This window comes from Vespula vulgaris, chromosome 24 (genome assembly GCF_905475345.1).
Source record: "Vespula vulgaris chromosome 24, iyVesVulg1.1, whole genome shotgun sequence".
Classification (NCBI taxonomy): domain Eukaryota; kingdom Metazoa; phylum Arthropoda; class Insecta; order Hymenoptera; family Vespidae; genus Vespula; species Vespula vulgaris.
The window spans coordinates 1,266,190-1,277,200 of record NC_066609.1 but is presented as its reverse complement, the minus strand read 5'-3'; the positions used below and the strand labels follow the sequence as shown (position 1 = coordinate 1,277,200).

At 28.6% G+C, this 11,011-nt stretch overlaps 2 protein-coding genes across 3 annotated transcripts; one reads left to right on the top strand and one right to left on the bottom strand.

Moving 5' to 3' along the window:
* Window positions 1-18: 18 nt before the first annotated feature.
* LOC127071922 (probable cytochrome P450 301a1, mitochondrial) lies at window positions 19-5,159 on the top strand. Its single transcript, XM_051011735.1, has 11 exons — window positions 19-441; window positions 900-1,111; window positions 1,268-1,514; window positions 2,186-2,302; window positions 2,488-2,564; window positions 2,902-3,097; window positions 3,195-3,354; window positions 3,436-3,605; window positions 3,673-3,751; window positions 3,844-4,041; window positions 4,725-5,159. Exons 1-11 carry the CDS (start codon window positions 425-427, stop codon window positions 4,830-4,832), a joined length of 1,581 nt encoding a protein of 526 aa, XP_050867692.1. The 5' UTR covers window positions 19-424; the 3' UTR covers window positions 4,833-5,159.
* LOC127071923 (transmembrane protein 120 homolog) lies at window positions 5,152-8,176 on the bottom strand. 2 transcript variants are annotated; one of them, XM_051011736.1, is made up of 6 exons: window positions 7,701-8,176; window positions 7,130-7,248; window positions 6,906-7,064; window positions 6,515-6,607; window positions 6,208-6,425; window positions 5,152-6,115 (listed from the first exon to the last, which is right to left on the bottom strand). In XM_051011736.1, the coding sequence occupies exons 1-6, from the start codon at window positions 7,767-7,769 to the stop codon at window positions 5,709-5,711; spliced, it is 1,065 nt and encodes a 354-aa protein (XP_050867693.1). In that variant the 5' UTR covers window positions 7,770-8,176; the 3' UTR covers window positions 5,152-5,708. The 2 variants fall into 2 exon arrangements, with proteins under 2 accessions (XP_050867693.1, XP_050867694.1); XM_051011737.1 differs by having other exon boundaries at window positions 7,155-7,248.
* Between the last annotated feature and the right edge of the window lie 2,835 nt (window positions 8,177-11,011).

The window sequence follows — 11,011 nt, the reverse complement described above, 5'->3', positions numbered from 1 at the left end:
TGAATTTTTGTCCCCTTAATACCTTCCAATTTATAAATCTTACATTTTATTAATTCGGTGCATAAAACTGAACATCCTGTATACTAAAAATGTTTCGTAAAACAATCGACATGATCCCCTCCTTTCCTTGATCCTCCCACTTTGTCGGCTTGTATATTTTACCCGACAGACTCAAGAGAGTTATAATTCTATAGTGCTTAGTGCAAACTGTACTTGCTTCGTATTAGTGTTACGCCTTTCTGCTTTTTATTTCTTTTTTTTTTTTAGATAATCTATTATCACATAATTTATTGTCTTTTCTTTTTTGCAATTTAAACTCTATCGTTAAAAAAAAAAAAAAGAAAAAAAAGAGATAAACGATGTGTCGAGTGTGTTTATAAAAAATTAACAAGGAATATATTAATATTAATTAACTTTCTAAAAAATGATAACTTCGTCCAGGTGAGTTAAAAGCATAATTTATCTATTATAAAATATTTAAACAAGTGGTGAAATTAATGTCATCATTTTCTACGTTTGATTACTAGATCATGTAAAAGCAATTACTATTATTTATGGCTTTATAATTGATAGAAAATATATACTTACAAGTGTAATAGTTGTCTCTCTCTCTCTATATATATATATATATCATTTGGAAATGATTTCACAATCAAAAAGTAGTGCACTTTCTCTTTAATTCTCAAGATTAAATTAACAAATTTCTATTTCATAGTTATAAATTTTGTTTCATTAATTTTCGATTATCGAATCTCGATTCGATCGAACGTAATTTTTGTATTTTCTTTTATCGTTTTAAAGTTGTCAGTAAAGCGCGAAAATTCAAATATTCTTTTTCCTTCGAAAATCTTTCGAACGTATTAAACAAACTTAACACTTAATTTTTCATTGAATTTTAGAATTTACTTTTCGCCGAGACTTCCCTCCGTCTTTTTTCTAAGCTTTTCGAAGCGTAATAAAAACGACAAACACATTATTAATAGAACTTTAGAAACTATAGCAGCTGCAGTTGAAAAACACGAGTGGACGAGTTATCGTCCGTACGCGGAAATACCAGGACCAAAACCAATTCCCATTTTGGGAAATACATGGCGTTTTATTCCTTACATAGGTAAAATTGTTACGTTGTCGATTATGTTATTTTTAATATAAAATTAATGTTGCAAAAAGTATTACGATAATTTTTCTAACCTTTAACCTTCTTCGAAAAAATTTTAATTTATATGTTGGATTACGTAGTAAATCACGTGACCATCGAATTTCACAGGTGATTTTAAGATACAATCGGTGGACAAAGTATCAAAAAGATTACACGAACGATATGGAGATATCGTTAAAATCGAAAATTTACTTGGCAGACCGGATATGGTTTTCGTTTACGATGCTAACGAGATCGAACGAATTTTCCGACAAGAAGATAAAATGCCTCATCGACCGTCCATGCCTTCTCTTAATTATTATAAACACGTTTTAAGAAAACAATTTTTCGAAGAAGATGCTGGTATTATCGCTGTGTAAGTAATTACATACGACAATATTTAAACAATAATTTAAAATCGGCGCCAAATTTGAAACTTCTTCGAAGTAGATTTTGAAATTATGATTATTTATTCATGTTTCTTCGTTAATAATCGTCGATATTAATTATGAAGTCTCTTATAAAAATTTCAATTGGCGCGAATTTATCAAATTCAAACAGACAGATCGTATTATTTCGTTTCAACGGTACTCAACTTAAAGAAAACATAACCAACATGATAACATAAATTAGCATTTAGAAAGCATATCACTTTTACATATTCATTCATTGCGTATGGTATAATTTAAATTTGAATAGGATATCGATCTAACACGAAATATAATATCTTTGAACATCTATAACTAGATCGATCTTTGTATATAACAATTTTATATAATCTTTATATATCCTCTTATATAACTATATCGTTTTACGCGATAGTTTAATAAAATACAACGTAATCGTAATATGCAATACACAATGTGCAATATGCAAAGTATTCAATTTAAATAAATGTTTCATAATTTATATAAATTTAATAATATTTGATATAAGTTCACATAGAATAGTTCGTAATGCAAGTAAATAAGAAAACGACACGTCTCATTGGAAGACACACACGTTTAAACTTAATTCAAGGTTTTATCGTTTGATTTCTGTTGTCAGTCACGGAGAGAGTTGGTATAATTTCCGTAGCAAAGTGCAACAAGTAATGTTGCAACCAAGAACAGCAAAAATGTACGTCGGTTCAATTGAGGAAGCCAGTCGGTCGTTCCTATTAAGGTTTAAGTATTACTCTCGACAGAAGCCTTTCCCTTTTCTAACAATCTCTTTTCCCTTTTCTCTTTTCTCTTTTTTTTTTCGCTACTCTTTTTATCTAATTGTTTTCTCAACATCATCAACGATTTAACATTAAAGTCTACATTTCACATTATTTTAATTTAATTAATTTTGATATTATTTTGTAGGATAGAAAGTATTAAGAATTTAAATGACGAAGTACCTGATGATTTTCTAAATGAGATACATAAGTGGTCGCTTGAGTGTAAGTAATGATTTTATTTTTATTTTTATTTTTTATCTAGTAAAAGAAGATTTAAGAGTATAGAAACGAAAGAGAGAAATAATAATAGAAATGTTATTATTTATTTATTTATTATTATTGCTATTGTTATTGTTATTAGTTAAAAAAATATATATATATATAAATATGTATAAGAAATATCTTTTATTATTATTATCATATTTTATATTATTTTTATATAGTAATAATAATATTATTATTATTATAAAATATTATTAATAAAAATGATGAATACATTTTTTTTTATACTACCATATTATTACACTTAAGAAATAATTCTTTTCTTTTTAATTAACAGCTATCGCACGAGTCGCATTAGACGTCCGTTTAGGTTGCTTAGAAAACAATGCTAATGTCGAAACACAGGAATTAATAAACGCTGTTACTATATTTTTCAAGAACGTTGGCGTTCTAGAATTGAAAATACCTTTTTGGAGGATCTTTAATACACCTACATGGAAAAAATATGTTAATGCACTCGATACCATTGTACGGTTCGTATTGAAAAGAATAAATATAGAAAATAAATTATTAATTTTATTCATTTACAAATATAATCAGATCAATCTATATATGTTATAAATGATTTAGAATTACGTCAAAATATACGGATTCTGCATTGACGAATTGGAAAAATACATCAAATTTTACTAAAGAATTATCTTTATTGGAAAGAGTTTTGGCTTTAGAAGGAAATTCGAAATTGGCTACCATTTTAGCACTTGATTTATTTCTGGTTGGCATTGACACTGTAAGTATGTATAATAATATTCGCGGTTAAAAGACATCATTTGTTTCTTTTAATATTTTTAAGATCATTGTTATTATACAGACTTCGAACGCCGTTGGATCGGTATTGTATCAATTGGCGATACATCGAGATAAACAAGAAATTGCTTACAAAGAAATATCTAATGTACTTCCGCCAAGAGATAAACCAATAGAGGCAATACATTTGGAAAATTTAAAATATTTGAAAGCTTGTATAAAAGAAACCTTAAGGTTCGTTCGTGTTTTATATATCATTTGATTTGGAGATAAATTTTCTATTTGATTTATTTTTAATCAGAATGTATCCTGTTGTAATTGGAAATGGACGATGTATGACTAAAGATACAGTGATCAGTGGTTATCATGTACCTAAAGGAGTAAGTCAATCTTTTTTTATGATTATTGTATTGTTACATTAATTTTTTACTATTAATATATATATATATTTTTTTTTTTACTATGAATGTAGGTGCAAGTTATTTTTCAACATTACGTCATAAGTAATCTAGACAAATATTTTCCACGAAGCAATGAATTTTATCCTGAGAGATGGTTACAAGATGATGGTGTACGACATGCGTTTGCATCGCTTCCTTTTGGTTATGGTAAACGTATGTGTCTAGGACGACGATTCGCCGAATTGGAAATGATTATAGTAATCAGTAAGGTAAATCGTAGAAATAAAGTATTACTTTTTTTTCTTATTTCGTAAATAAAAATATCTACAAGAAGAATGTTCAAAATTATTATAAATTCGAAAGAGACTAACTTTTTTTTTCTTTTTTTTTTTCTAAGAAAAATAGTATTTTTATATATTCTTTTCTTGTGTTTTATTTAAAAATTAAAGATTAAAGTATAAAAGAAAATTGATTTTCTTTTTTCTGATCTCCAAAAAAGATTTGTGAAATTACTAACAAGTTTTAGTCTTGAATATTATGCATGTTTTTTTTTTTTTTTTCTTAATGAAAAAGACACGATGTAGTATTTCTACGTTGCTTTGTAGTAACCGAAAGAGAAACTTACTATACGAATAAGGATAATTTTATTAAGATACGCTTCGTGGTCACGAGATATTCGTAGTAGTTAACTTTCTGACGGTTACGCTGAATGAGCTCGGACAATAAATGATTCCTGACTGTTTCATTCTTTCCTCTTTTGGTAGAACATTTTATAACTATAATTAAAACGTTCCAATTGTAATGCGTATAAAACGTTCCGTTTGTATTTCCCTTCTAATTATAATATTTTACCAAAGTAAATTAACATGACTTACATATCAATATGTTGATAATTAAAGAGAATAATATTTATAATAACAATGTAAATATATATACAATTTCTTCATTTCAGATCCTGCAGTATTACAAAATAGAATATCATCATAAAAAATTAGATTATTATATCGACCCGATGTACACACCTAAAGGACCACTGAAATTAAAATTTATTAACAGATAAATCTCTTTATTTATAAGTCTATAGTTTATACTTGATGACGTAATGAAAATTAAAATGAATAATTTAGTTTTCAAAAGATGCACCTAACGGTAGGCAACACTCGATGCACGGATGTACGAAAAAATTTGGAAAAATTATTGAGCAACGTATAACAGACTTTCAACTCTATCTATCGGTCGAACGTACGAACTAATTATTGATATGATTAAATGATTATTATTAAATGACTATTGATATGATTAAATGTTAATTACTATCAATTTTTATTCAGAATGATAAAGTAAAAAATATTTGCCCTAAATAAAATTCCATACAATGGTTATGCAATTTTGTGTTTGTCACACTGGTATTTTTATTTATATATACATACATTATAATAAATACATTAAAAACAAATACTTTTCATATACGAACTGTCCCAGATAATTTGATACTTATAACAATTAATCACAGAAATCTATAAATCATAACAACACTTGTTTACCAAGCACAATCAATATTAAATTGACAGACATGTGCGTATAACTGAAGTAGACATATTACTTATTAAATAAATATTTCTATTATAGAGAACAGGTACCTTTTATTTATAATATTTATAATAAAAGATACCATGTAATCATAAAACTTTGTTCATAATATTTTTAATGTTTTAATTTAAAAAGTATAAAGTATCATGGAACATGAAAAAATGCATTAATTTAAAATCTTTTATATAAAGAATTGATATGACGAAGACATCATCTATTTTATCGAGACTTATCTTCCCATCTATTGATTACACAAATATCATTTCATTCTGATATAAATTAACAAACCACTTTCCCTTTGTGATTGTTATTAATTTTATAATGTTCAATATCTATCTGTCCGTTTTTAATCACTTTTCTCAGATTTAACTTCCTCTTTTGAAATTTCCTTTCTGCGATCAGATTTATTTGTAAATACTCCAGGAAGATGATCCTTTACCTGTTCTCTTAATTTTTGTGGAATAACCATAACAGTTGTTGTGACATTTCCTAGGAATAATATCAAGAACATAGCACTAAGAACTGACACATGCCAAGTAGCTTCTGGATGAGATATTAACATGAATAATGTATATGCGTTATAAAGCTGGAAAAAATATCCAACAAACAGAAATGGTAGGAGAAATGATAATCCTCGCCACATCCAAGAATGAAAGCCTTCAATAGTAATATCCATATTATGTCTTTCACCTAATGCTTTTAAACGATAGAGAACACCATGCTGATAACGAAATTGTAGATATTGTACTATACCTAAAAATGTTAATATTGATAATACTTAGAAACACACAAGTCTGTTGGTAAAAAGATATCAAAAGTGTCATTACAAAGAATAGATAACTTACTAATATATACATTGAACCAGATAAATTGACCTCGAAATGCATACCAAGCACCTGTATTTGGCCACACTAATAAAACTGCAGATACCACAGTGGAGAGAAAGTGGTGAAACCGCCACCAACCTTTAATTCTTGATCCATTTACTTTAAGAATACTTTCTCTTATTGTTAATGTACAATAATACCAGACTAGAAGAAACATTAAACTCAGTTCCAATGTTCTAAAATAAAATTTTATAATATTAAAATATCATATACTTACAAAAAAATAAATAATGAAAAAAGAACTAACTGATCCAATATATCTTACCTAACATTAGTAAACAGATTTAAAACAGATAGTACAAAACCAATCACAGATAATATTAATTTAAATTTTTCGTATTCATCTTTGTATTTAAATCTGAAAAAAAATAGATCACAATCGCGTAATACAATGTCCAAGTATTAATATAAAATATTCTATTTTCTTATTACATACAAATAATTAAAGATCATTGACTTATTAATCAGGGAATTATATCCTTATATCTCCAGATCTTTATTTTTTTATGATTCATTAATTTGTCGTAAACTTCTCCTTTATTTACACCATTTTATTTTGAATGAAAGTAAATTTCATGAATTCGTATTCATAAAAAAATCAATAAAAAAAATCTTCCTGATTAATAGGTTAATATCATTAAAATTAGAAAGCTTACTTATCATTTTTATTCAGTATAGAAACATTAACACTGCCTAGTATAATTTGAAGATATACACCATTTGGTTTTGGTAAAGTTTGTTCCATTTCATGTAATTGCTGCTCTCTTCTTATCATATCTTTATCTAACGTCATTCTCGTATTGTTGTCCTGAAGTCTAAACAATTTATTTTTATATAACAGATACGATATACAGAGACGTGATTGCTATCACTCACTTACTGTTTGAGAGATTTTGAAATAATACCCATTCTGTATCTTTGATGAGAAATTCCTTTGACACATTTTGCTTGTAGTTCTCTAACTTCTTCTAATTTAGCAAGATATTCCCTATTCAATGCCTATAATATAAATTATATTACCGCTTAAACACTAGATTTCAATTTTTAACGATTCATATCATCCTAATGTTACAATGTAAAAACTAAATACTAGTTGTATAACTATGTGATCACTGATCATCGTTATAAAAAATAATTGCTTTGTAATTAAAATAAAAAAGAAAAATAAAAAAGAAAATAAGGATACTAAGAAAAACGCTGGAAAGATCGATAGGTTCAAAGTTCACACGTTGATTTCAACGTTATTGATGAGTATTTTCTTTTCTTTTACTGTCTTAATTCGATCTTTCATATGGTTCAGCAAAAAAATAAACAACTTAACCTCTCTCGATAAAGAATAATACTGTTCGACGAAGAAGAATGAAAACGAAGGAAACGTTTGATACGCACGCACACACGCTTATATATATATATACATATTCTTACGAAAATTTTAGTTACAATTCTTTTACCTCTAACTCCTTGTAATCTCGTGCTAAATCATTCCAATCTTTTAAACAAGATTCAACGTCGGTGTCCATTTTCTTGAAATAACTTTGACAATTTATTTCGTATATACTACGAGAATATTAAATAAAATTGTATGAAAAACTTAAAATGATTATCGTAGAAATCGTTTCCTCGTGTACAATCGTTTCAACGCACAACTAACTACTGATTACTGAATACTTTGGTGTCACTATCGTTCTACGATATCGAGTACATCATGCGTGTTCCCGATCAATGATAATAAATAATAAACTCTCGTTGAATCAAAATAGGAGCAAAAAAATAATTCCAAAACAATATATCCGATCTCGATGATTCTATTATTATCGTCATATACTTCTTTCCTTAATTTATCACTTCTTTCCTAATTAAAAAATAAGTAAAAACTTCTCGTGGTACGTAAAAATTCTTAGGGCACCCGACGCACCTTGTTACAACATTGCTCGCATGTAAATTTTGTGATTATCCAGCAGATGGCGTCACTTTCCTTCTAACTAAGAAAAATACAAATTTCATTAGGAAAAGATTTCAAGCGCCATCTTCCGATACGAAAGAAATTTAAAGTGTATTTTTTAAAGAGATATACGGGTTTGTTCGAATCTCTTGTCGTAACGAGTGTCACAATGTTGGATGAATAATTATGATTTATTGAAATCAACCTCGTACATTTTTTTTTTCTTTTTTTTTTCATTTTTTTCATCAATTATTGTCTCTATTTGCTAACATAATAATATGAGATAATTTCAATAATTAATATGGTCTATACAAGGTTATATGATACAAGAAGTGTTCTATACACATATGTGTGTATGATTACGTATATATATATATATTATACGGAGCCAATTTAAAAAGTGTAGATTTTTCAACGGTCCTTGACCAAGCACGTTCCACCATGATTTGGAATGGAAAAAAGATGATTTGCATTAGGCGACTACTACTCTTCTTCTTTATATTCGTTTCAACGTAATAAAAGAAAAAGAAGATGGAAACATTTGAATTTCAAATGGTAAATATTTTGTTTTTACAATTTTCATGGATCATAATATCTATATATGTGTACGTATATATATATAAATATATATATATATATACACATATCATAAATATATATATATATAATATTTTTTAATAATATACATCATAATGTATATTAATAACGTAATTAAAAAAAAAAAAAAAAAAAAAAAAAAAGTTTCTTTTATTTTTATGCACTGTCGTCTATTTATCGCTAAATAGATAAAATTATCTGACACAACACATATATTTTGTTTTATTTAATTAGATAATTACAAGAAAAGAAAAAAAAAAAAGAAACCAAAAAAGAAAGTAGAGTATTTATTAGTAACGTTGAATCACAGAGTTCAATGTTATTTCATTGGTAGTCGATTTTTAATCTCACCAAAATATCGTTCGAGTATCGCATTAATACGAGAAATAGATATTCCAGATCGATTGGTACGTCTATTGCATTATTTATAGAGGATATTATCGTGTACCGTTCAAAGTCTGTGAATCCTATCAGACTTTAAAAGTAGATTTCTTCACCCTTCTTATCTATAGTATCATCATCTTCATCATCATCGTCATCATCACACACACACACATATATTATATATAGACATTATTTACCGCGAGTTTCAAACTTCCTCCAAAAGAAAAACAGAAAGTAGAATACGAAGAGAAGACGGAGGACAAATTTGTGTGAAAAATCAAACAAAAACTAATCGAATAAATCATAGAATATTTATCGTTAGAATATAACGAAAGTTTCTATACTTAAAACTTAACATAAACGATCCCCACTCTCGGAGTTTGAAGAGACTCGCAAGGAGATTTAAAAATGTTCGAAACTGTTAAACTCCAAGCAGTCTCGGTCGTCGGGTTCTCGAGTTAGCGACAAACCGAGCATGAGAAAGTATCCTACGCATATACATGTATATACACCCACACACATACACACATACATACATACATACATACATACACATCGAGAATCTTAGTAAAACGTGTTTGAAAGAACGGACATAGTTGGTGAACATTTATCGATAGATTAGTGATAGCTCGTTAAACGATATTTAATCGGACAAAACTGTGAAAGAAGTATAGTAATAAATTGGCGGGAGAAATATGAAAGATTTTTCAACGTAGATTAGATACTAACGATATTTCTTCTCGCGATAACGAAAAACAGCGTATAGAGAGAAAGAGAGAGAGAGAGAGAGAGAGAGTAGGTATCTCTTCGAAAAAGTTACGACGTTTATATTTAAATACGAACGAGAGAGAGAGAGAGAGAGAGAGAGAGAGAAAGAAAGAAAGAAAGAAAGAGAAAGAAAGAGAGAGAGAAAGAGAAGAAAAAAAAAGAACATAAATGTGCAGGACGTTCAACGACGCGTGAACGATAAGAAAGGAGACGGGTGGAGTCGTTCGATCGACGATAACGATGTCGACGTCGACGTCGTCGTCGTCGTCGTCGTCGTTGTTCTTCTTCTTCTTCTTCTTCTTCTTCTTCTTCTTCTTCTTCTTCTTCTTCTTCTTCTTCTTGTTCTTTTCGTCGTCATCATCGTCGACATTAAATGTTCGAGGTAAAGCGTCCTGTTAGCCAAAGAGAAAACATAAAATTGCGGTCTGAACGGGTGTTATAAACTTGTAGAAGAAAAGTTGAGAAAGAGAGTTTGTCGATCGAATAAGAAGAAGAAGAAGAATTCTTCGTTGTTCTTCCGTCTATGAATAAGAAGAAGAAGAAGAGGAAGAAGAAGAAGAAGAAGAAGAAGAAGATAGTGGAAGGGGGTTGAGGATAAAGTAAACGGGCTTCTAGATAACGGCATAGTTCAACAACGGTATTCGATCTCGAGGCGCGAACCAAAGAAGAGAAGTTCTGATTGGTTGTCGGCTTGACGCCGCTTTCCGGTCCGATTTCCGGTCTCGACATTCAGCCGCGAGCTTCTAACGCGCGCGGTTACGCACTGTGTTCCGATTCCGTTTAATATAATTGAAGTTTATACGAAAGGAAAAAAAGAAAGAAAAAGGAGAGGAAAGGACGAGAGAGAAAAAGAAATTTACACGCACACACGTAGATACGAACAACAACAACAATTATTATTGTCTCTGTAATTTAAATTAATTGAATTAATTGATTGAATTGATCGAATTGAAATTAATTGGATACGTTCGATCGTGTGTATGTAATCGTATTGAAACTAAATTAAAAGAAGAAGAAGAAGAGAAGGAGGAGGAAGAAAAAGAAGATTGAAATAGGAGAGTCAGAAAACGT

Bases quoted from the DNA above. Each gene is read 5' to 3' on its own strand.
- LOC127071922 (XM_051011735.1), top strand. The intron at 3,098-3,194 runs GTTCGTATTGAA...TAAATGATTTAG, and splicing joins GCACTCGATACCATTGTACG to AATTACGTCAAAATATACGG. The intron at 3,355-3,435 runs GTAAGTATGTAT...GTTATTATACAG, and splicing joins TTCTGGTTGGCATTGACACT to ACTTCGAACGCCGTTGGATC.
- LOC127071923 (XM_051011736.1), bottom strand. From the start codon at position 7,769: ATGGACACCGACGTTGAATCTTGTTTAAAAGATTGGAATGATTTAGCA. The intron at 7,065-7,129 runs GTAAGTGAGTGA...TAAATTGTTTAG, and splicing joins ATTTCAAAATCTCTCAAACA to ACTTCAGGACAACAATACGA. The intron at 6,116-6,207 runs GTAAGTTATCTA...TAACATTTTTAG, and splicing joins CTGGTTCAATGTATATATTA to GTATAGTACAATATCTACAA.